Source organism: Hoplias malabaricus, chromosome 8 (assembly GCF_029633855.1).
Source record: "Hoplias malabaricus isolate fHopMal1 chromosome 8, fHopMal1.hap1, whole genome shotgun sequence".
Lineage (NCBI taxonomy): Eukaryota > Metazoa > Chordata > Actinopteri > Characiformes > Erythrinidae > Hoplias > Hoplias malabaricus.
In genome coordinates this window covers 30,954,369-30,981,334 of record NC_089807.1, presented here as the reverse complement: position 1 = coordinate 30,981,334, position 26,966 = coordinate 30,954,369, and the positions used below count along the sequence as shown (strand labels likewise).

Sequence of the window (26,966 nt, the reverse complement as noted above, 5' to 3'; positions counted from 1 at the left end):
TTGTTTAAAGACAAAAATAATATTAAGCATAGCTAATAATTCAGACATTGTATAGAAATCTTTAGACAACTGTCATATGGCAACCAAAAACCTGCCAAAACAACAAACAACAAAAATCCATAAATTAATGAACAAATGTGACATAAAACCTTAAGTGGAAAAAAACCCAGGTTGTATTATATATATATATATATATATATATATATATATATATATATATATTCCTCCATAACTCTAATGAGGAAAAATAATCCTACATGCTGCCTTTTAATGGTAGAGAAAGCAGTGTGTCCCATCACTCTAGGCATGCTGTGGTGAACAAACACAGAATGGAGCTCGGGCACAGTTTAAGGTGGAAGAGAAAATGCAAATAAAAGGTCAAATTCAGGCTTGTTCAGCTGCCTTCACTATTTGAGTCAATGCAAAGTTTCACTTTGAAGTTGAGAAGTGATGCATTACCTTCTATTTCAGTGCTCTGCTCTCTAAGTCTGCAATCAACCTCTCAAACATAGTATATGTCCAGTTGTCCAGGGTCAAACGTGTTCACCGATAGGCATAACTAAACAAAAACTCATCTGAGATCCACCATCAACCTTCCTGCCACCAGTGCAAGGCAACTGTTACATACACTGCTTTCTCTATGAATAATCAATTGTGTGTTTAGTAGCATACCAGAGGAACAAATGTAAAAATAAATAAATGCATAAATATATGTTTATTATATTTATATATTTTATTTACAGAATCATGGTTACACGTATTTATTCATTCATTTTTTACTCTTCATTATTCTCATTTGAGGAACATTTTAAATAATTAGATTTAAGATGCAATTGTATTTCACACTGCACATAGTGATTGTGTAAGCACACATTTTATCCAGATTTCTTACAGAAACAACTGTAGTTTGTTGATCTAAGCATTATGAAACAAAGTTATCATGATAAACGACAAAATGTAGAATTATAATCATATAAAATGTAACCACATAGGCTATTGGTTAAACTGTTAGGCTGCTACTGTATTGCAGAAAGAAGTTCTTTAGTAACTTACACAGCAGAACATATTAAGGATTTTGATAATAGCTAATGAATTGAACTAGGGTAGTGGCATACATGAAACTGTGCTGCGGCCCACTAAGCTTTAACTTGGTTATCTTGATATAGAAAAATGTATCTCTACAAAACCCTAGAGATGAAAAAGTAAGGAGTTGAGTTTCCCCATGTCTCACATGGTATAAAGCATGATATGATAACTAAATCCTTTGTTTGACAGCATTCCCCATAGTTTTCTTGAGGTTTCTAAATGTTTCCAAAATTCATGTTACATTTGTTTGGTTTCTCCCAACACACCAAATCAAAAACGTGATATCTCTTGAAAACCGAGACACAATTTATCAAGACTACGTTTGACATGTATAAGCTATGTCTGCCAACTGAGGCTGAAGAAGATGGATTGCTCTTTCTTCAGAAAATTGGATAATTGGAGGGGTAAAGTAACTGCTCTGCCAATGGCCACTTTTTTTCTTCTTCAGAAAATGAGCTGAGGGAAGCATTTAGTTAAATAAAGTGATTTTGAAGTGTTGAATTGAACTGCATACAAAAAGGAAAAGGTAGAAAGTGCAATGTTAAAGGCAAGAACAGCTTCTAAAGCTAGGCAATTCAGTGTACATAAATTATAAGCATACTTCAGGACTTTGCAGTAAGTTGTCTTGCTGAAGAGCAACATGTTTTTTTCATAAACTGAACAAGGCAACAAAAACAACATCCTGAACTTAACTGAATCTGAAATTAGCGCAAGTTTTAACAATGTTTAAACAATATAATTGTTTAAATTAAATTGTGGCTGAAACTGGAGTACAAAATTCTAAGAAACTGACCTATAAGATAAGGCTAGTTGGTTGTAAGGGTTTGTCATTCAGGTGTGGGTTTTCACCTGCCTCCCAGGAACAACAAAACAAACCCCACAAAATTTTGCTTACCAAACCTTTGCAATGCAATTCTCTGAAGTACAATATGATAACAAGGTAGCTGTGTCATAAGCTGCTTTTCCACTGCAAGCTACTGGGTTGGCTCAGCATGGCTCTACACACTTTTCCTATTTTGTGTAGGGCGGCACGGTGGCACAGCCAGTAGTGTCGCAGTCACACAGCTCCAGGGTGTGTTCCTGCCTTGCGCCCAGTGATTCCGGATAGGCTCCAACAGCGACCCTGAACTGGATAAGCGGTTACCGACAATGAATAAATGAATCAATGCATTTTGTTTTCAAATGTACTAGTTCAACCTGTATTAATGTCACAGTCAACACAGTCAATTAATGTCATAGTTCAACAAGAATTCATTCATTCAACCGTTTATCCGGTTCAGGGTCGTAGTGGGTCCCTGAATCACTGGGTGCAAGGCAGGAATACACCTTGGAGGGGAGCCAGTCCTTTGCAGGCGACACACTCGTACATTCACACCTTTGTACACCTGAGCGGCCAATCCAGCTACCAATGCATTTTTTAGACCATGGAAGAAAACCGGAGCACCTGGAGGAATACTTTCTAAATTTAAAATATTTTAAATTACCAATTCTGAGATTCCAGCTCCACAGTTTGCCAGTCAATTTCAGGTAAGAAGATTTGTATTTATTTAAACAAACAAACAAATAAACAAAAACAAGTTAACAGATAAATCTTTTGTTAAGAATTGATTTTGGCTGAATGGAATTTTAAATAAAAATGTTACTAACTGGCCAGAGGAAACTTAATATCTGTGCTTTTAAATGTTACTTGATGATCAGGAAATTCTCTCATCTAAGTTATGAAACAAATACAGAACAAATTCACACTCTTTCTGATTACATCAACTAAGTCCTTACTGTTCTTTAGTCAGTGTATTTGAACAATGACTGAGGAAATACCACTAGTACTAGACTTCAAGTCCTGTGCCTGTTTTAGGTAAATTGATAGAATTGATTAAATATCTTCATCATTTAACATATCTTCTATTTCCACCTGAAGCAAATTTCAGTTATTTATCCATAATTATAATCATACGCAAGATAAGATGTAAAATATCCTATGCCAATCCATTACATCTTCACATAGAGCCCACCCACCCACCCTCTTCCTACTGGCAGCCACATAATTTCTATTGTTCCAATACTACAGCTACACCCTAAGGTTGCCGTGGCCGTTTATGATCCGATCAGCAACCAGCTACCCTTAACATCTACGGTTACTCATTGAGACCATCACATGAGTGCCAAAATCACCCACTGCATCACTAGCTCTTCACAGGGGTCATCAGGCAGGCACCTCCCCTCATCAGTGTTTCGTTGAATTAAGCCAACAGAAGATGAAATTTGGTATCCCAGACCCACATCCCCTTCAAGCTAGATTTACAGCCCTACCTTACCCTTAACCATCAACAACCATAAATCCATACTTGCCTCCCAGGTGACTAAGGCTGTACCTAGCCCCACTGGCAGCATACTCATCGTTAACGCATACTCAGTGCCACCAGTTCCATGTGAACTTTACATGCTACGTCACCAACAATCCCAATATCACCTCTATAGTGCATTTCCCCAAATAATCTGTGCTCTCCTTATCCACAACCACCGACCAGACCTTTCAGCTGTTTCTGATAACTCCTTCACAGCTGCCCCTAATTTTTGGCCCCTAATGCCGAACTGCACAAGCAGGGATGTGGCAGACTTGGTTACAAACCCCCTAACACCCATCTCTATCAGTCTAACATGTGCCTGCCACCCATGTTCCCTCACCTCAGCTGCCAAGTTCACTTACTTCAGTTTCTTCCTTTCAAATTCCTCGTCTACTGCATCCTCAAATGGAACTGTTAACTATCCATTTACTTTCAGGGTACAGTTAATGCAATGCACTCTGGGACCTGCATTTTTTACTTATATCCACCAGCATTTCCAATCTTGTGCTTCACCCCATCTACCAGTATTTATAAGCTGTGCACGCTCTCAAATATGTTCATCCTCACGCACAAACCTAATCACTTTATTACTACAACCACTCATTAATGTTTATGTTAAGTGTTTGCTGTCCAACAAACATGCTTCAGCATGCCAACCCCTGTACATAATCTACAACTAGAGTCCTCATCTACGCACTGTCCAAGATTTTGTGGAGTTGGAAGGACATCATAAGTTGCTCCAATCAAAAACGACTTGCCTCCATCACCCAAAAAAAATTGCCAAGTTATCTTCCGCTTCTCTAGATTTTCCCAGCAAAGCCACTGGCCTTGTTTTGCTTATGATACTGCTGTTGCACACTGTGCCTCCTCTTCCTAATCATAAATAAACCTGGTCATCATTTGCCTTCTCTCTGGTGATGTGGCCTTACTAAACGCCTGCTCTTCCACATTGCACTTGGCAAATCACAACCCTTAGCTCTGATGAGCTCCTGGCTACCTGCACTGCCACTCGTGGGTTCCACTTCCTTTCTGCTTTTGAGACTGGCACTTCTGCTTTAACCACTGCATCCTCACATCCTGACAAAATCATCTTGCGACTCACCTTTGCACATTTGAATTCCTCAACTAAACTTGTGAGTGGAAGCTCCAGTACCCTTCTCCCATACTATGCCACACTACTTAAACACTGTGGCACCCCTAGCCACTTCCTTTTAGCCTTGTTTATAACCCTTTCGATCCTCTCTACATCTTTGATCAAAATGTCATAAACTGTCAACGGCCATCTAATACGAGGCAGTAAGCCAAACTATAGACACCACAATTTCAACTTCCCTGGCAGACTATATGGATCTATAACAATGCTATTAATAGCCTTCACAAATTCAGCCATTATTCCCACAGCTTGGTCAATAGCGCTGCACTATACCATCTACTTAAACTCTTCACTGGTCTCTCCAGTACTGTAGGAATCATTTCTTCTTCCATCCAAAAATTTTCCTGTAAATGTTTTCCTTTGAAAATTGACAGACTTCTAGACTTGCTCAGTTTAACTTTCAGTCTAGCCAACCTTAGATTATCATTTAACTTACCCAGCAACCACTGTGTGCAAGGCACAGTAGTGGTCAAGGTCATCACGTCGTCCATGTAAGCCCTGACTGGGGGAAGCAGAGTACCAACATCACCTACGACCCACTTAGAGGCCCACTTAGACCTCCCTCGCCATCGTAAATGCTAATAGTGCAATCGTACATCCAGCCATTATACCTATTTGTAACCACTGCTATCATGTAACAAATTCTCCTGTACAAAAGCAAAATTGAATGTCCTCAGAATATGTTTCAACAATCCTAGTAATCTGGAAAAATTCAAAGGCTTTCCACATGAGTTTGTGGCACTGAGCCAAATGCATTCGCTAAATCTAGAAAAACGACATGTAGATCTCTACCCTCTTTCTTTGCTGTCTGAATCTGATAACAGATAATGTTATGTTCCAAACATCCTGCAAATCCAGAAACCTCTGATACGTCTTATACTGACATATCAATTAATGTTTGCTTTCAAATAAGCCACAAATCTCCATGCTATCACACTAAAGAAAATCTTACCCTCCACATTTGCCACTCTATTTCACATAGTGGTGGAATATCTTGTGGCAACTCTAGCTCCTTTGCTTTATCCTTATCAGTGTACACGTTATTGAAACACTCCTCTAATACCCTCTTTCCAACTTTTAAACTCCCAGATTTCTCCTTACCAAATATGGTCTTCACAAAATGAAAAGGATTCCTAAAGAAAGCTGCCCTAGCATGTTCCTTCTTTTTCCTGAAGTTCTCTGCTCTTCTCAACACTGCCTTAAGCTCTTCCTGTAGTACCTTAATGCCCTCTCTTTCTATACTATATCCACACACACTGATGTTAACAGTTTGCTCAGTAAAATCACAAATATAAAAAGTATTATAGTACAAGATTAATAGTGGTTAGCTAGCATTAATTTTTATCATGTGATTTACAATAAATGGTTGTACAGTCTTATTAAATAATCATCAAAATATAAGGGTTAATTCATTTCCTTTCCAGTTTAAATTGAAGCCAATCAAATCATGATGCAGTTAAAGCAAAGGCACTGGGCATCACTGCTCTGTAGAGCCACAATATATCATCACCAAAAGCTGTATATTCAGGACTTAATATCTGTCATGTTAACAAATCACACAGGTTAGGATTCAAAATCCAAATTTGTGAACCCACCAGAAAACTGACTAAAGTCAAAGCAGAACAGATGAATATTATTATGAATAACATATAACAGAAAAATAAGGAGTTTACCCAGAATACCAATAAAACAAAGCTCCCTATAAAAACTGAAAATGAGTTCATAAAATAGTCACAGAGACCACAGAGTAAATTGAACCCAATTCCCCAATAGTCCCAAAAGTATCCAAGACACAAATAATAGGCTAAATCCCATGTCCAAGATCTTTCCGAAGAGCTGATTTAAACCTATCATTCTGTGACTTACAAGTACATATTCATTTGCAATTTATTAGTGCGACTAAACATACCAGAGTTCTGAAACACTTCGGCAAATGCAAGAAATTAACTGTCACATCTGACTTGCACAAACAAACTTTAGAACAAGTCAGAAATGATCAAAGCAGCACTACAACAGTCCCCAAGGAGACAGAACCATCTACAGAACCTATTTTGTAAAGCTGAGCAGCACAACTCTTTCAGCAGCTACAAAGGAGAAGTGCCAGGGCACAGACAAATGCAGGAAAGCAGCTGCCACACCTGATCAACACAACCTGATTTCAGAAAAATCTCACATCAAAGGCTTTCATGGCTGTACCATGAAGCTTCCTGGGAAGAAATAAGTCTGTGGAAATGACAGACTACAGTTTGAGGAAGTCAGAATAATGGATGCTCAGGAGTTTCAGGATCATGAAACATAAACATGGTTCAGCTTTAACACACAAACACACAGTGTTATCAGCTTTTTTTTTTTTAAATTCCGGAATACGTGGTTGCTTTGAAAAGACGCATGGTATGATTCACATTCTTAATTATTTGTGTCTAAAAGCTAAGTTTTAGTTTTCTGTGATTTTTTTACCCCCACGTGCTCATTTTTAGATTGGGTTTAAGACATTCTTCAATATTTTTCCAAAGTCAAACAAAGACATGAAGAATACATCTCCTATTTTGGTTTTCAAACAAGAAGACATATAAGGCTATGTCCAGGGGGAAGTATTCGAGGCATCGTGGCAATGGGTATATATTACAGCAGACAATTTTTTGGCATGTTTTCAGTGAAACATTATGTTCACTGAGTTTTACTTACCCCTGAAAACCAATGACCTCTCTTCTTTGGGGGAAAAAAGGAAATTCTGTATGGAGTATATAAAACGATGGATGACAAATAATTGTCTCATACCAAGTGAAAACAAATGTGAGGTCATTTTATTTGGCCCTGGAGAATCCATTGACTCTCCTTTAATTTATGCCATTTATATTCACTTGTAAAATCCCAGGTAAAAACCAGGGTTGCAATTTTCTATGCTGACATAAGATTCGATAAGCAGGTGAGTTCTGTTCCTAAAAGCAGTTTGTTCCAGCTAAGAGAAATTGGCAACACGAAACCACTCCTTTTTAAAAGCATTCATGCTAGTTTTTTTTTTTAGATTACTTTAACTCGCTCCTTGTTGAAGTGAACCGGTCCTCTCTGAGACGTATACAGCTTGCTCAAAATGTGGTTGCTAGGATCCTGACGAACACTAAAAAGAGAGAACATATCACCCCTATCGTAGCTTCCCTCCACTGACTCCCCATAGAACTCAATTCACTTCAAGGTCTTTTTATTTGTTTTTAAAGCTCTAAATGTTCTGGCCCCCTCTTGTTCTCCCTCTCTTCCAACAGATTAACAAATCAAATGTTCTTAGATGTTCCAAGGTCCCGGCTAAAGCTGATGAACACACCTTCATTGTTGCTTCCCAAAGACTGTGGAACCACCTTCCCTTCAAATTTACCACTATTTAATCCCAACATAAAAGCTACTGTTAGTCTTAAACTTTTGAAGGTACTTAAAATGTCTGTGACATTTTTCTTTCCTTGTTGACATTCTGTTTAACTCTATCACACACTAATTATACATATGTTGCTTTCCAGTTCATTGCTTAACTTATTCCTATGTTGAATTTAATTCTCTGTTGCTGGTTTGATTTTATCTTCTGAATAAAATTTCCACTTTATTATGTTGTAAACAATTATATGCTATTCTATTGCTAGTTTTTTCCCTCTTCCTTCCATTCCTAATTATATTTGTATTATCCTTCTTCACTATAAAACACTTTGGGTAAATGCAGCTGATTTTAAACATGCTCTATAAGTAAACATTACTTTTTAATTGAACATAAACTGATATTCTTTAACAGGACAGCTATCAAAAGCTTTTATCATCAGATAGTCTTATTCCTTCCATTCAGTGTTTGGTACTAAACAATAACAAGAACAAATCAAATGGCATACATCTTGTCCGTTCCAGACAGTTTAAGATCATTAAAAGCCTGTTAAAATAAAACGCTAAATCACTGTTATATTCAGCAAGTGTTTTACACCAGAAAACCCCTGTTCATCCAAAGGGGCGCAAAGTGAAGTGTGTCTCAATTAATTTCTCCAACTCCTTACAACTCCATATTCAACAGCGTGCACACTGTGAGGAAGGCCTAGGGATCTACAGCAAGATTCGGAACAGGTAACACTGCAGATAAACATTTTAAAAAACTTTTTGGTAAAGGATATTCTTTGACAATTTAGAAGTTTGTCGCTATTTGCTTATATTATGGATTCACTTGTATGACTGCATCACGACCGGACCGGGAGCAGACACGCGGAAAGCGATAAAGATGTGTATTCAAGCACAAGTCCATAAGACTAATCAAATACAAGCAGGAGTCAGTAACAGCGAGCAGAAACAGAACTAGGGGTACGTACAGAAACCAAGAATCAAAAACAGGTAGAGTCCAAAACAAGAGAAGCATAAATACCAAAGGGGCAAGGCGATAGACGGAAATAGGAAAGCAAGCTAAAGGTCGGCAACAGAATCAATAACTCAGACAAAGATGGAACGCGTTATATATGGGAATGAACCCACGGCAACGCTCGGCGAGGAATGAGACTGTGAACAGTGAATATATAGGGAGTAAACAGGTGTGTTAGAATTCAGGTGAATTAGACCGGGTAGTGTCATGTGAGCATTCTGGCATATGGAGTCCAGAGATGAGAGTCCTTCCTGTAGAGCAGAATTAGGCAAGGCCGTATTGATAGGAGTAGTGGGCGTGACAGGCTGTTAAACGCCTCCTGCCCCTCTTAAATTTCCTTAAGTTGATTTTGGCTAGGGCGGCATGGTGGTGCAGCAGGTAGTGTCGCAGTCACACAGCTCCAGGGACCTGGAGGTTGTGGGTTTGATTCCCGCTCTGGGTGACTGTCTGTGAGGAGTTGGTGTGTTCTCCCCGTGTCCCCACCCCGTGTGGGTTTCCTCCGGGTGCTCCGGTTTCCTCCCACAGTCCAAAAACACACGTTGGTAGGTGGATTGGCAACTCAAAAAGTGTCCGTAGGTGTGAATGTGTATGTGTTGCCCTGTGAAGGACTGGCGCCCCCTCCCCCTCCCCTGGCGGGTGTATTCCCGCCTTGCGCCCAATGATTCCAGGTAGGCTCTGGACCCACCGCGACCCTGAATTGGATAAGTGGTTACAGATAATGAATGAATGAATGAATGATTTCGGCTAGCAAATACATAAATAAAAAATGATTTCCCAGACAGTGAGCATATATCGGCCCACTGGCATAAAAAGGCTGGCACACCACAGAGCACTACTGGTCCATCATCGGACCACTCAGATTACTGTCCTGTACAGGATATAACTAATTTTTTATCTCCTCACAGATTTTAAATCCACAGAGACTTTTATTTTGAAAAACAAACTAATACAAAAATTACCAACAACTACGAGAGAAATAATCTGTATAATAATCTGAGTATAAGCCTGATATAAAATGATTATGCTAAAAATGTTAACACTGTGCTGGATTAAAATTATTTACTAATCATATTTATAAAGAATAACAAAAAAAAAACTAATGAAGGAAATAAAATGTAAATTGGACTGTGAATGGAAAAGTGCTAATATGTGGCATTTTGTCTAAAAATCTGTTTAATCACCAGTGGTCTGCCCAGAAAATGCTGTGCAAAACACTAGTGGACCTCCAACTTTGCCCTCAGTGGGCCAACAGTCGTCCGCCATCTCCTTGCTATCAGGGTTCAGAAATATATGTAAAAAATAAAAAGAGTTTATGACTTACTTTTATTATGGGTACTCATTTCAAAACGTCCAAAACCCCAAAATTTGTCCTATAAAAAATCTAACTTCCAGGAATCTAGCACAAGAGTCTCCATTCAGGGTGAAGATTTACCTCTCTGGTCACTCTGTAGCCCTGTCCAAACTGCTCAGTCACAGTCATGTGCATGTGAGGACAGCAAGTCTGTTTGGTGTAACATTTTTCATTTTGTCAACAAATCTATGCCCCCTTACTGGAGCCTTCGTTGAGGTCCAAAAGGATGAGCATTATTACCTAAAGTTCATTATACAGGTATGGGTGACGACCAATCACAATGGACAGATTTGTTTCTGGCTGTCTGACCATCATAGAAGAAAAAGGTAAAACCTTGTCCCAAATGGAACCCTAAACACTACAGTGCTCCTCAAAGTCTACACTTTCGTGACATCAACAACAGACATATAAAACAAAAAACCTCAAAGTGTGCTCAATCTCATGAATTTGGGTAAGACATGCAATTGGCGACTCAAAAGTGTCCATAGGGAGTGTGAGTGAATGTGTGTGTCACCCTGTGAAGGACTGGCGTCCCCTCCAGGCTGTGTTCCTGCGTTGAACCCAGTGATTCCCGGGTAGGCTGCAGAGACACCGTGACCCTGAACTGGATAAGCGGTTACAGACAATGAATGAATGAATGTTCCACCTTAAATGACACAGAAGTTAACATGACACATACAAGTTATTTTCTCAATGTTATCATGAATAATGAATCGAGTACACATTTACTGAGATCCATCACGGACGATGAAACTGATGTTACTCACTATCTTCTCATTAGAACTTTCTGTTCCATTTTAAATTAAGTAGCACTTATGTAAACTCCTTCATTTCCAAAGAAAAGAAATGTGAATCATATATAATTAAGGTGAAATGGAGAATTCAAAGAAGAAATTAACAAGAGAAATTATATCTTTTAAAAAAGAAAAAAGGATCTCTTTGTAGCTCAATTTGTAGCATTGTAGGTCTTTGTTCATAGCAAACTAGAAAAAAACTTTGTATTGAATTTGTATAAATTCACAAAAAAAAAAAAAAAAAAAGATGCATGACAATGCTAGGGGTGCTGCGGTAAGTTAGTATTTACATCCATCATTTTGGCATATACTCATGCTGGCCCTCTTTAAACTGGATAACTCAATCTAGGCCAACACACTTTTAACAAAGTGCATGCTGTAACCTGATAGGTGTGATTACACTCTTCTTTTGTTTGTAGTGGAGTAAAAAAGTAAGATATTTGACTTTGAAATGTAGAGGAGTTCATGTAAAAAGTCCCCCAAAATAAAAATAATCCAGTAAAGTACAGAAACACAAGCTACTTAAGTACCGTAACAAATTACATATAGTCTGTAACTGTCCACCACTGGATGTCAGTTCCAAACATTGACGGTATATATAAACTGTACCCACTGTTTTCAATGGGGAAACCTGAGGTCAATTGTGTCACTTCCTGATCGGCTTCTTGTGGAATGAATACCAGGAAAGTGAGAGACTGCGCAGGCGCCCACATGACACAAATCTGTACCGTACTGTCTGTAGGAATTTTTCTGTTCTGTATAAAATGCATTCTGAAACACTATAATTATATGCAAGAATGTACGTTATATTTTAAATCATAAATTATGATTCTCCTCACATAATTCGGACATATTCAATATTTTAATAATAATAATAATAATAATATTCAATAATTTCCTCATACTCACTACATTATACATTTCTTATATCGCATTCTTAAGCCAGACATTGTCCTCTTTTACAAATAAATAGTGGGTATGATCATTTAAAACAAGCATTAATCGAAATATTCATTACAATTTTATTATTAAAAAGAAAAACTTCAGTGAAGTACCAGATGGAGTTGTACATTTGAATGTCACACAAGAAGTCATGAATGCAAGTCAATCAAAGAAATCATAAAATGAAAAGCAGCAGATGTCATATAATCAATGTTATTTCTTCATGAACAGCTGTTTTACAGGTGTGAAATATATATATATATATATATATATATATATATATATATATATATATATATATACACTTTTCACCGAGATCAAGAGAATACACTTTTCATTGTCACAAGCCTGTCAAAAAGTTTTGAGACGCGCTGTGCAAATCTCAGTGCTTCTTCATTATACTGAGCATTGTCTTCAAACATTACAGCACCGTGGTTTGGGTCACAGCTTTATCACATCATCTTTAGCATTGTGTGAAAGTCTCTGTAGAAGAGAACCTGGGTTGTGTTGTACTCACTTACTGTGGCATGCTTTGGAAGGTAAATCCAGGGGGCCTGTTTCCCAATCAGTTCATTCTGGCATGAGTATGCAAAGTTAAATAAAATCTTGTTAAAAAGTAAAAGTGTTGTTGTGTCTGCTGACTCTAATTTCAGAACAATGCCACTCAGTGCTGATGGGTCATGTGACATAAATATGGACCAAAGCCTACAGAGACATTGGATCTCATAGATCTCATGTCAGTTTATGTGACTGAAGTAACGCAAACACGATGGGTAAATATTTTTATATAAATCTTTTGGTATATTTTGTTCCTAAAATGACTGTTCCCTTAAATTTTATTCCAGTGACAAATTGTTCAATTCTGGGAAAGTACCAATTTGTGTTACATAAAGAGATGCTTACCAGGAACTGTCAGTTTCTCTATAGTAGTAGTTTGTTGCAGTAAGATGGTGTTGTTTTTGTTACTCAGACAGAAATTTACCTATTTTTTTCACTGCAGACTAACTTTTAATTTATAGTTTTCAGAGTTTTATTTAATGAGATCTTCTTCAATAACGTAATGTTACTGAGTTAAGAAATTAATACTGAATACCGTACAGCCCTCTGTTGTACCTTGTTTGTTTTATTTAAAATAAGAAATGAAAACATATAAAAGAAAAATCCTTGAGCCTGTGCAGATTGGAACTCAATTTCCATTAACTATTAACTATTTTTTTTTCTTTTTGAGCCAAAGAGGTACATGCTGTAACAAAGTGATAAATCACATTGTATTTTACTTAACATGTGCTCTACCACATGTTGACACTGGTTTTAGGCCATCTGGCAGAGAATTTAGAAACAAATAGGATGCTAACTAGGCCTCATGAAGATCTTATAACAATATTACATCTCACTTGGGCGTTTAAATACTGGCTACTTGATTCACACATTGAGTGCCAGCTAAAGGTCTGGCAGCTTTTATGCATGAACAGAGGAGGTATGGGTTAACACATTTAAAGGTAAAATCTAAAACCTAAACTTTGAAGCATTTATTTCACAGACCATGTCATTGTATACTTCCAAACATGAACACACAGAGAAAAGAAAAGGAAGTAAATAATCAACTACCCTCTCAGGACCTTTGAGTCAAAGATGAGGTTATAAGCTACAAAACAAATGACCAAAATAATGAGCATCTTTAAAGATCCTCAGGCTTAAAACGATGGGAACCAATTGTGACCTCAGTGAGTAATGGTTGTAGCTGTCAGGCTGTTGTTGCTGTGCTTAAAAAGAGGGAGCCTTTCCTCATAGGTGTCCAGAGCACTGCAGCGTGTTGCCTGAGACAGCTGGCCGGCTGCATCCCTTCCTGCAGATCCCATCATCTTTTCACTGTGGGCCAGAGTAAATGAGTTCTCCCAGAGGTCAAAGGTAGCGCTCCTCTTCCCAGGAGTTCACCCTGCCAGAAAAACACTGCCTTGAAACAGGAAGCCAGGGCATTGTCCATATGTTGTCTTCACTCACAGGGGTGCGGTGAGTTTTACAGCAGACCCACGAGGCTACTGGCAAAACCAGGAACTGTGAAGAACCTCTGCACATCCATTCAAAGAGGCTGAAACAAGGTAAAATATACTCATCTAGGTCTCTGGATTGTCACATTTAAAAACTGCTAAAGCCACACAGCCTGTTGAGCTCCACCCAGGGCCCCTACATTTGGTACACCAGCAAAGCCAGTGGAACCAAAAACAGCCAAGACTGGGAGCTTGGGGAAGCTAGTCATGCAGGAATGAGCATCTGTGCACACTTTTTCCTGATGTAGTGAAGCATCTGCAGGTCATTTCTTTGGACCACAAGCCAGCTGTATAGCTCACACAGTTCCATGGCCCAGCAGCAGGGGCCTAACTAACAAAGTGTGTATGCATCCGTAGAAGAACTGCAGCCAGCTGTTAGCTTAAGCTGTGCCTGTTTACGCTGTGATTCATTTACCTCAGTTTGGATATTGAAGCTGGGAATGACGTCTCAACTGGGCTGACCACATTCCAGTTAAACTTTCAGAAAACCCTATGCCCTAGGTTTTCTTTGTTGGCGCTTCTCAGTTAGCATTTTTAGCAATACCAGTTGATATCAGTGCATCAAGTTGATATTTTACACATCCAATCTCCAAACATGTCCACATATAGCACTTGGACAGTGCTGTGTAGAGATATTCATACGCAAACAGATGTAATACTAAACTGTATAGAACTACACTCTTGATATGGAGGTGGCCATCTTGGATTCTGAACTCTGGGTTAGTGAATCTCCCTGTGACTTTTTGAGTAGGAAATCTTATTTGCATTCCAGTTGAAATGTCCTACTTGGAACTTCAACAACCGAGTACCAGTGGAAGACATACAGTTCCAATGTTGATGGTGAGTGATACAGATGTAAAATTATAGTGTTATAGTGCTATTGTTAATGCAGGGTTTTTAATTATTAATTTGACCAAATTTGGCCACAATGCCCTCCCATAATTCACTGTTTTTACAGTCTATTGATATAGAAGTTTTGCCTAGCAATAATCACATCATTGCCATTTTTGAATTTAGAAGGTAGAATATATTGTATTTATGCTGAAATATAAACATCCTAATCATTGTCTCTCTCTCTCTCCCCCTCTCACAGATGCAGACAAACACACACACACACACACACACACACACTTCCTGTTTTGTCTCCTATCTTGCTAATTCCTCCAGATTTGAGATACGAGCTGCGCTGTAGCATTTTCTTTATTAAAGTTTTTTTAATAAAGCTTCAGTGTCTGTGGCTAAAGCTCTCTACTCAGGAAATTAAGAGACCAAAACTCAAAATCACCAAAAATACGCAGAGATATTATATATTTATAATATATAATATTAAAATGTTAATAAAATAGTATTTTAACAAACGGCCACTAATAATATATAAAATAAATATAAATGTGATTCCATTGAGTGGATTTTGCATTAATATTCTATTAAACATTTAAATATCCAATATTAATAAAAGCTTTAAACCTAAAAAGGACAATGTATTTAATTAAGATTCGTTTCAACAAATTGAGTGATTAATTCGTTATTTGTTTTTAACTGATCGATAACACTAATACTTTATTCATAAATTCATTGTCTGTAATCGCTTATCCAATTCAGGGTCGCGGTGGGTCCGGAGCCTATTCAGAATCACTGGGCGCAAGGTGGGAACACACCCTGCAGGGGGCGCCAGTCCCACCAGGATGAAGCACTATTTCATTTTATAATTCAACTCTCATAATTTTGTCATGTCCATGTTCGCACCAGCTACCCAAGTCTAAGACTATCACACAGGGATGGTGAGATCTAGTTTCCTCCAAATCATGTGAACAGTTCAGTGTTCTTGGAGGGTATCCATCATGCTGATTTATCTTAGGCTTTCAATTAAGCTTCCTTGACTAATCAAACTCCACAAAGAAATGAGCATATTACAGCAAATATTCGGATGATAAATTAAATGTAAATATGAAGGGGGCAGCCTTGGCCTAATGGTTAGAGGCAGGCTTGGTACCGGAAGGTTGCCGGTTCGATCCTCAGGACTGGCAGGAACATCCATGGCTGAAATGCCCTTGAGCAAGGCACTGACCTCCCAAACACTCCCTGGGTGCCAGGGGTGGCTACCTCCCACTCTGGGTGTGTGTTCACAACTCCTAGTGCATTAGTGTGTGTGTGTGTTCACTGCCACAGATGGGTTAAATGCGGAAGACACATTTCGTCGTATGTTGCACCTATATAAGTGATTATATTAAATAAAAAAGTAACAACAAAAACCTTCATTTATATCAGTCTCAGGTCATGTTGTCTAAAATTATACATTCCTAACATCCTCAGAGAGCTGAATGCTTCATGTGCATCAATGAAATACATAAAAATTTATTAAAATTTGGAACAGTGATAAAATGTATTTAAACACATAAAGCATGTTCCATTATAATGTTGTTAGTGAAGAGGCTGGGGAATTCTCATTGTGTTGCAGCAACAGGTGTGAGGCAGGTGCCTGAGCATAGAACCCACTGCTCAAATATGCATGAGCGCCATCATTGCCTAACTGCTGTCTGCTGCCACATTTTTAACAGCATGAAAACAGAACAGAGGGGTGTGGGGGAGGTGGGTACCTGGGTGTTGGCTGTTATACAATCCTTCACTTGACATGCGGGGAAAAGGGAAACCTTTCATTTCAACCTTGAAATGGGCTTTTATATTCCCTGAACTTTACTGTTTAATAAATTATCTACAATGGAGCAGGTCACATTGCGCTCCAGGGACAGATACTTCTGGAGATTTTGGAAGAAGTTGATGAAATAGTTAAATCCAACATATAAAAATATTTGTTAACAGATGAAAATAGATCATGGCACTGGTTCTAATTGAGTTGCAAAATATTAGATATTAAAACGTTGCTAGCTTAAAAAGAAGTGGGTCGTAATTAAATATTTTTATCCTCTGATTTTTTTTAAAAATTTCCTTGTCATTTTTGTCATTGTTACATAGAAATAATTATTTTATCTGAATATGGGTTTAGGCTACTTCACCTGCATCTTTAATTTATTTTTTTTTCAAAATCTTACATTTACTGAAGCTCATAAACATTTACAATTATGGACTGTGTTTTGTAGTAATAATAATAATAATAATAATAATAATAAACTCCTTTGTAACATCTAAGGCAAGTTAATGTGAGCCTAGAAAAAATATTTTGGAAATGTAGTATTCATTCAGAAATGTTAATAAAAACATTTTACAAGTGATCTAGGCTGAGATCTAAACAAAAACGAGAACCCTCATTCGACAAGTGCTGTGTCTCCATCTAGTGGAATTTCAGTAAAACAAAGCTTATAAACACAAAACATAAGAATTGACAGAAAACAAATAATTATATTTCAGGGTACCACCAATAAAGTACATGTGCTTTGAGTGTTTTCACATGTGCAAGCCTTTTGCTTTTTCCAAATACAGGCTTTCAAATGTAATCTGTAGATGAGCATCTCAGGTTACACAACACAGACTGACAGGTGCGTGTATGGAGGTCACCCTTGACTTGAACGAGACAAACACCACCTGCAGAATGGAAAGCTGTGGACGATAGAAAGGATGAATAAAAGCATAGCTGTCCTAAGGAGCACTCTTTTGTGGCAATTACAGACTGGCTATCAAGTGGTAACAACAAGCAGACTTATGTTACCTTCTGTATCCTGCAGGCTTGTTACATGGCGTCTGTTCTATGGAATTGTGAAAAGGCATCATTCATAATTTGCAGGAGAATAGAGCATTGACTAGAGGGTGTCTATAGTTTTAGTTGACAGAAAATGCAGTGTAAAAAAAAAAAAAGACAAATTTATGGTGGTATTTTGCACTTTATTTTACAAAGAATAGAAAAACATTAACATAATTTTCATTACGGTTAACACCTGTACAGAAAAAGCTACAGTGAACAATAAAATTATTGGTTGATTGCATGTCTAACCTTTAAAAAGTAAATTATACAATTAAAATAGAGATAATTAAAAAAAAGTGTCACACTAACAGCACCGCTGAATAAGCAAAATTATTACTTATACATTTATTTAGATTTTTTGGGTGTTTTTGCTGTTCCTTTTTTCTTAGGTGAGGAGGAATCTTTGTTGCAGCAATCACAAACCCAGAGGCCTGTAACAAAAAAACACAAATAGCTTTAAGCAACATACATAACGACATTCAACCTTAAGCCCGTACTTCTGTAGGAAAGCACTGACAGAAGACAACGATGGCTGACAGAATTGGGTTTACCAAGAGGAATGGAGTCCATGCCCACGCAGAATGTGTGGAAGCCACGGTCACACTTGTCACAGAACATCATCTCCTCCTCATGGTGGGGCTGCTCACACACGGTGCACGTCTTACATTCCATGCACTGCCAGGGGTAAGTCTTTATCAGAGCCACCAGCTCAGCACTCATATCCAAGCAGGATGGATGACCTGAACACAAAATCAGGCCTCTCTCAACAACAAAAAGCAGCATAAACAAGATTCAGTGCTAGAATGACCATTTACAATGGACTGTAACTTAGCTACTGCATAAAAGAACAAGCAAAGAAGAAATAACATCATGAAGGCCAGTCTACTCACAATGTCATCTATGACTGACCTTAAGTGTGCATCTATGTTGTCATGTTTAAAGCCTGTTATTATTGTCAGAGTATAAAGGCAGGTGCAGAGGAGTTTATGCTGCATTACTATATTACAAGAGTTAATAGGATCAAAATTAGTCCACCAGGTGGTGATAGTAGCATTACAATTCTCTTAACAACAAGCCATTTCATATGTATAGGTACATAGCGCCGTCTTCGAAAAAACATATGTAGATCAATATGCATTAACTATATGCAATTGTGCATTAACTGGTCAGAAAATATGCTCTAGCACCACTTTCAGGAGAACTTGTGAATAACACTGACATCACCAACTAATGTAGAGGTGATACATAACTGCCCTCTGCTGGACAACTCTAAGCATTGAATAATAAACTTCAGTTTAAACGTTTCTGAGATGTTCACTTACCGCTGTTTTGGCACTGGGAGCAGTGGATGAGTGTCTCTGGTTTTCCCTTCTTGTTGGACTCCTTACCCTTCTGGCATATGCCACATATAGCATTGGGAATGACCTTAGGCTGCAAGGGCAAAGCAATGCTATAAAAGCCATGGCAACCAAAGGTCATACAATACCCAGACAACTGTGTTCACAAATTAATTAATGCTCAAAATGCAGAGGAACCTTAGCAAGAAAAATATAAATCACCCTACTAATCAGAGGTTTCATTAAAGCACATTTCAGTCAGTTACCTATGAGTTTATAAGAGTTCATGCCTGCAGGAGAAAAGAAAGCTTTCTAGAACCTTGACAGTTAATTACAACTACAAGAACTTAAAACATATTACTTTTCAGGCAGCAATACACTCTCCACTCATTAGGTGGAATTCAGTGAATGAACAAGTTTATAACAAAATCATCTCACAGCATTGTTCTACACAAACTCTCATGGAGATCTGTTGTAGAACATCCACAAATAAACATTACTGTTTATATACCATGCTATAGGAGCATATGGCATGAAACACACTTTACCTGAAAACAGGTTGAATACTTTCATTCAGTGCTCACACCAATAAAAAAAACAATTGATATTCAATCTAATTTCATTAAAACCTTTTTATTCAAATTCTTAACTGTGATATTGGCTCTATATACTGACATGTCAAAGGGCTCTACTATAAAACTGCTTGAAATGGTAGTGATATCATTTTGATAAACAAAGAGTAAATGGAAAGTGGGGTACAAGCTATGGGTCAGACAAATTATGGTTAAGTCAATAAGATAATGTAAGCATTCATTTTATCACAGTAAGAGGAGTTCTAACTAAATCAACGCCCATACAATTGCATTTAAAAAAGGGGAACTAATATATATATATATATATATATATATATATATATTTTAGTGTGTGTGTGCGTGTGTGTGTTTATATGCAAATAACATTATAGTTACACTATAACAACACATTTAACAAGACAAGAAATTCTCAATATCCTCTATGGAAAATGGATCAACAGAAGCTGTACCTACTGTGTTTCAAACAAGCACATTGTAACATATATTTATGGTAATGAAGTGTTTTAATACATGCAAGACTAAACTGCAAACATTCACTAGCAATTCTTAAGACTTCAAAGATTACACTACAAAATCTCCTTGTGGCAAACTGCAGAACTGCTGTGGCATATTTAAAAAGGGCCAAAATCCAATGTTCCACAACATTTTGATTTTTATCAAACAGAAATAACTGGCTTTGAAAAAAAGATGAAATAACAAATACCCCCAATTGCGTCTGTGCAGCCTAAACCACAAGCTGTTTTGATGTTATTGTTACAGGGACATTTATTCAGTACTAACATTCTGGTAATAAACAGGTATGTGTAAAATGGGGTAAATATGATTTCCAAATAGAACAGTTTTTAAGTATAGTTCTTTATCCTATGGTTTCTTCCTAGAGGTAGACAAATAAAAAAAGGACCTAAAAAAGAGCACTCCTAAACAGTACAAATATGTTCCATCTGAATTTGGAACAAGGTTTCTACTTAAGAACTAAGCTTTTGAAATTATACACTGTACTCTTTCAATTTGTAGATATAAGCAGATTCATACTGTTAACCAACAAAGTAAAATGGATAATTATTGCAATATGCAAAGCATATTTGTGAGACACCTATGTTACTTTTGTAAAGCTGTAGTCTACTTTTTAAAAATAGTGTTCTTCTAGATAATGTTTGTAAAGGTATACCTTTTGTTGATCCAAAGTGCATAAACAACAAAAAAATAACACAAAGAATCTATCCATAAACAACTAAAACAGTCAAGCATGAACTGCCCAACTGCCCAAATGCTCAAAAAGTTAAAAATCGCTGGCAGTTTAATAACAATTGCATGCTAGAACAAGTTATTTTACTAAAGGTAAATTCCACCCAACACCATTTTACATCATTCCAAGATGTTTGTGGCCTACAGTCAAGGAAATAAAGTGCTTTCTACTACTGCAACGTCTTCCAAGGCAGAAGTTCAGTTACTGGACTTGTCTATCCAATCACAAAACAAAAAAAAAACAAAAACTTATTTCAAAACAAAGTAATAAAAGAAAAGCTTGAAAATGTATTCTGTTTTAAGATAAAAAAAAAATATGATTAAAAAAACCCCCAAAAAAACAAGCAACTAAAGCAAAGGTGGAAATACATTTCTTGGGTGGAATTCCCTTTTAAAAGTAAAAACCTATTCAAATACATAACTTTGTTTTCAATGGTTTAGCATTTTACATCTATAAATTAGCAGCCTAACATATCTGCACATTTGCCTTTTAGCTTATCTGACAGGCAGGCAGTCAAGAGGTATTTTTTTTATCTGTGTAATGTTCATATGGTAAAGATAAATTAAAAAACTGTGCAACTCAGCAATAAAGCCTTAAAGTAATGGCAGTGCCACGCAAAAACATTATTGCTCCAGAACGTTTGAAAACATGAACCTTCAAAAGGGTTGAGTAGCACTGGACAGTACCAGAATCAAAAAATAAAAACAAAGTTCCGCCGATGAGTGCAGTCCCAGCACAGAGCTGTAACCTTTAGAAGTGTGTGCACATACCATGTGTGTGTTGGCTGTGGAGGAGTACAATCAGGTCAGATGAAAAGAGGGTTTCTCTGGCAAAAGTGCTGGAAAAAACTGAGAGGGCAAAACAGGGGGAAAGGGGAAGAAAAAAAATATATCAGGGGCTTTTCTCTTCTACCTTGTACCCAGGGACAGATTTGTGTTGGAGGGGGCGAGGAATGGCGTCTTTGCGGTCCTTATTCTTGCCTTTAGATTGCAACCCACTGTCCTGGCTGTCTCCATCCGAGGTGTTTCCAGATGAGCTGTCCTACATGAGAAATGTGACAGCTGTCAGTTGAAAGTAAAATATGAATGATAATATTCAATATAAATTCAGATCGTAATAAGACAGCCTTCAGTTAGGTGTTGAAACCTTACAGAGGAGCCTTTGTTTTTTTTGCCATCTTCTCCCTTGCCGTCATCTGCATCATCTGAGTCCCCATCACTGTCTAGGGCAGGCAGCTCAGGGTCCAGTGGGGGCTCATAAAGGGCTGTGTTCAAAGGAAGGTAGCGCAGTTCATTTGGAGAGTACCTGCAACACAGCCAAAAAACACACTTAGAAGCTTATGATAATGTAAATCAACTCTGTCTCCTGAACGTGTCCAAACACATCACATTAGAAATTTAATGCACACAAAATCTTACTTAATCAGTTTTTAGAATTATTTGTTTAAAGTTTTAATCAATTAGTACAAATTATACAAAATATTAATTACTAATTTTAATATCTAAAAGATTGGCTGAACCAAGTTAAAATATGTCCATAAAAGTATTTAAAAAAATAGTGCACATGCATACCTTTTGTAATATTCCTGGAATTGGCCTGGGATGAGGGCAACAGGGTATGGCCCTGTCTTGGTCCTTTCTGGTGGGAGTACTTTGTATTTTCCTTGAGGTACCTGAATTATCTGCAAAAAATATGGGAAGGTTTTATGGGTAGCACACACACTTAGAAATCTAACATCCAGTTGTAAAAATAAATAAATAAATAATATAAAACTACAGCAACATTAGACTGATTTTGCATTGTGATACAAACTAATCAAAATGTGTTTCTACATATGGCTCATTTCCAAAAATTCAAAAAGCAATAAATGCATCTAATTAGGTCATTTATTTTTTATTTTTTTTTATTTAACTTCTGACCAACAGTGAAGCACATTCTCTAAGTTTGTGTCTAAATGAAACGAATATGTTAAGAGCTTCTCGGGTTATTACATGTGTTTGAAGATCAAAATAGGCTCTTCTTTCCTCCATGCGCTCTCTGTTGAAATTGCTGTTAAACTCAGCTGCCTTTTTAGCAGCTTTCTTGATATACTCTGGTACTTTGCTGGCATCAACCTTCTGAGGATTTTGCTGCTGCATATGCTGAAGTAAAAAATTAAATTAAAAATTAGCATACTATAACATACTATATTATGAATACATAATAATCATCAAAAAAAATAAAATTAAAACAGGTGACATGATTAAAATGACAATAACCAATAACAGAGGTTCTTACAGTGGTTTACCTAAAAAATAAAATGAGCACATTTTTTCAGTTGTTTTTTTCCTGAATAAATTATTAGTTTAATTTATTTAGGGCATAATTTTAGATTTTCAAAATCATACAGAAAGCGTGTTACTTACAGCGCTCATAGTGCTCACTGAATATTCTTTAGTTATCCTTTGCCGCTCCCGCTCTTGAAGGATAACTGAGTACTCTGCATGTTTAGCTGGGTACTCCTTAATCATCAAATCAATAACCTCATCACTACGCAAAGCAGTAAGTCCTTGAGGAGGGAAAGACAAGCATTTAACTGAAGGTAAATGATACATTTTTAAAATATACAAAGTATAAATAAAAATACATATACGTAATTATTTTGCTTAAAGGATGCTATACAAAAATACCTTTTTGATATTTATGCTAATCAAAGCTTACCTAAAGTACACTGTGTCTCTGTGATAACATTTTGTTCCCTCAAGTAAAGTTTCTCTTTGTGAGACAGATCTCTTCTTTCCAAATCTTGGAATAAAACACAAAAATGAGACATAATGCAATTTACTTCATTAATTTCTTAACAGATTTAAAATATCTGTATTATCTTCATTAATGGTGGTAGTACCAGGATATTTCCGCTTGAATGAGGTAACTCCTAAGTACTCGCTGACTTGCTCTTGTAACATATAATACTCCCCAGTATCATCTGGGGGCCATTTGTACTCTGTCAGGTTTTCAGCAGGGAAATATGTTGCTCTGTAACAGTAAACATGAATTTCACATAATTTAGGCTGTTCCATCATAACATCTTCTAAGTGATTAGATTCAGGGTAATGAGTTTAAAGATCCTACCCAGGCTCCTGTGTGCTTGTATCACAACTCCTGGAGCTGTCCCCTGAACCCATTCGGCGTCTCTTGGGTGCTTGGCTGCCATCACTGGAATTCTCTTCAATGTCATCCTTAAACATCATGACCACAATCAAATCAACACACTTGACAAAGACGTTCAAAGACAAGACCTTGTGAGCTGTTTCGCAAACAGGGATAAACCATAGTCCTGTCATATTCAAGGTACTTTATACAGTGTGTTATAAATAATATTTTAATAACAACTATATACAAATCATAACATACAGACACTTGAGGGAATTAGTTTAGTCTTTATATCCTCAGAAAGCATTAATATTTAAAAAAAAATGAGGCTGTAATGAGGATGAAGTCATCTTATAATGTATATCACCAAAGCCTGACACAGTCCTAAACCATTGTTTAACTGTAAGCATTGTTCAAATAAAATAAGCATATAAACTATAGCATGTCAACTTAATGAAACAAGCCAACATTTGACACAATACTAAAGTAAACCATAAATTATTCATCAATTTATCTATTAATAAAGCGGAATTTAGCATAGGATATAGAGAATTTACTATCGTGCCCAGTGGTTAACTTTTTCCCATTTTCCATCGTGAGACTTTCTACTGTAAACCTTCACACAAAAGAATCTTACCATTTCATCAATGAAAGGAAGCGAAAGAAAATATGCTTCAAGTAACCTGCTACAGGACAGCCCTTGTCAAATAATACCTTAAAAATGGAAGCGAAACCAAACTCTCCACCGTTTTACATCATCTGTCAGAGAGCCCGAAGAGCGCCTGTAAATACACAGTGCTCCTACACGGGGAGTGGAGCTGATCAAATACCGTTACAATGAGCGCTGAACAGTGGTGTGTGCGACGCTGTGTTTTGGTCAGGCAGTGTATCCCTCTGCCAAAGTGTTTTCTGTTTAAGGTCATTGTTTTAGGAACAGGTGAATACAACCACATAAATAATATTTAATTAAGTCAATATGTAGAAAATAAGTGGAAAAATACATTATATTAGACAATGTTATCACATATAATATCAGGGAGAGGGATTCTATCGTTAACCCTTCGGGAGTTTCACCGCTGCGGTTTTTTTTCCAGACTCCTCTCATTTAAAGAGGAGCTTCAGAAGTTTCGAAGTTGGTTGTATTTTCTGCTTTTCGCTTTAGTAACCCTGATTCATAATGCTCTACACTTTAATCCCTGGATCATTTCTTTCTGTTTCAGAGTAAATTGTACGGTTTATAGGCTGAGCTAACAGGGATAGTTAGCCTATCCTAGCTTGAGGAGCAAAATACAAACAGAGACGCGGGAACTCGCGCTCATCCTAGAACTCTCTTTTAACGATCGAAGTGTTTATTTACTAAAGGTTTAAAAGAAGACGGTGTGTATTCACCTTTAAAGACTGAGTTCCGGGAGTTGCAGGATTACTGTCGCACTGTCGCGGTGATAAAACAGCTGCCATTTTCTGATGATCACAATAATACCACCCAGAGTCCGACAGAGAACTACAAAACCCACGAAGAGTTCCGCCCTTGTCCCCAGAGTTTACCGTTGGAGCAAGGGGCTGGAGCAACTCTTCCTTCTCACTCTGCAGAGCGCTACACGCTTCAGCAAATAACGGCTTCTATACACACATTCTACATTATAAGCAATTTCTATTCCTCCACATGCTAAAGTCTTACGAGCTACCATAATTTGGGAGTGAAGGCCTACGTTCCCGACCTCCTCAGTGCACTATGTAGGGAGTAGAGAGTGAGTTGGGATCACACCAAATGTTAGGATCGCTGCGCTCATTATTTCAGTCATAATAAAAAATTAGTTGTATTTTAGCGTCAGTAACTAAAACATACATTTTAAATAATATATTCTATATTTCTTATAATTCAGATTTTTAAGAAAGCAGACCCCACGTAAAACTTAATGATAAACAGATAATAAGAATACAATGCAAAATGTTTTTCAAGTTATTTACTATAATACGTACTTATTTATATTGGATTTCTTTTTTCAAATATGAAATTAACGTGGGTGGTACGTTGTCACAACAGGTAGTGTCGTAGGGTCCTGGAGTTGTCGGTTCATGCCACACTGTGAGGGGTTTTGTGTGCTCTTCCTGTGACTGCATGGGTTTCCTCCCACAACCCAAAACTCGAGGTGTGCGAGTGTGTAGTGCTCTGTGATGGACTATAAATATCCAGCAGTTATATATTCTAGTGTACATGACCACAAGCTCTCTGGGTTGTTACTAGCCACATGACGGAATAATATAAACATAATTAAGTGATGAAAGCACCGTTTACAAACCTATGGGTAGCGATTTGTTAAACTGAGGGCACAGTTTACAAATCTGAGAATCTATAACTTGCGCTAATTTACTACAACCTGCTGGGACGGTCTGAACTGTGATGGTGGCTCTGTGATGTAATGAGCCTTTTTTCCCCCCAAAGGCCCTCGACAACTTGTTCAGATACATGGCACTGACATCAAGCACCAGTTGAAATTAGATCAAAACCTGACTGCCTGAACTTGGAAGCATAAATAGGGCCATCGATGAATCTTCCAGCAGGATAATGTAGCAAAAGCATATCTCAAAATCAAGACATATGGTTCACAGACAACATGATGATTTGCCAAACTCGTCCCAGTCCTCTGACTAAAACCTGAAAACTGTTTGGGAGCTTAAGTGTACCTTGGAATCTGAAGTGTGTAAAGAGATTCTGAATATGGCAAGCCCGAAATTCACACTGATACAAATCCTAACTCAGATTTACTAGTAAAAACTCTCATTTCAGATACCATTAATTTTATTAGTAACAATGTAAATCAACAGATATATAAAGCTATTCTGATTAAACACACACTGAA

General features: G+C 37.3%; 1 protein-coding gene across 1 annotated transcript; it reads right to left on the bottom strand.

The window, feature by feature from the left end:
- Window positions 1–17,955: 17,955 nt before the first annotated feature.
- Window positions 17,956–25,690, bottom strand: phf10 (PHD finger protein 10). Its single transcript, XM_066678920.1, has 12 exons — window positions 25,495–25,690; window positions 24,085–24,191; window positions 23,858–23,988; window positions 23,674–23,757; window positions 23,379–23,521; window positions 22,965–23,114; window positions 22,545–22,654; window positions 22,125–22,278; window positions 21,886–22,014; window positions 19,120–19,228; window positions 18,349–18,537; window positions 17,956–18,228 (listed from the first exon to the last, which is right to left on the bottom strand). The coding sequence occupies exons 1-12, from the start codon at window positions 25,561–25,563 to the stop codon at window positions 18,143–18,145; spliced, it is 1,461 nt and encodes a 486-aa protein (XP_066535017.1). The 5' UTR covers window positions 25,564–25,690; the 3' UTR covers window positions 17,956–18,142.
- Window positions 25,691–26,966: the final 1,276 nt, after the last annotated feature.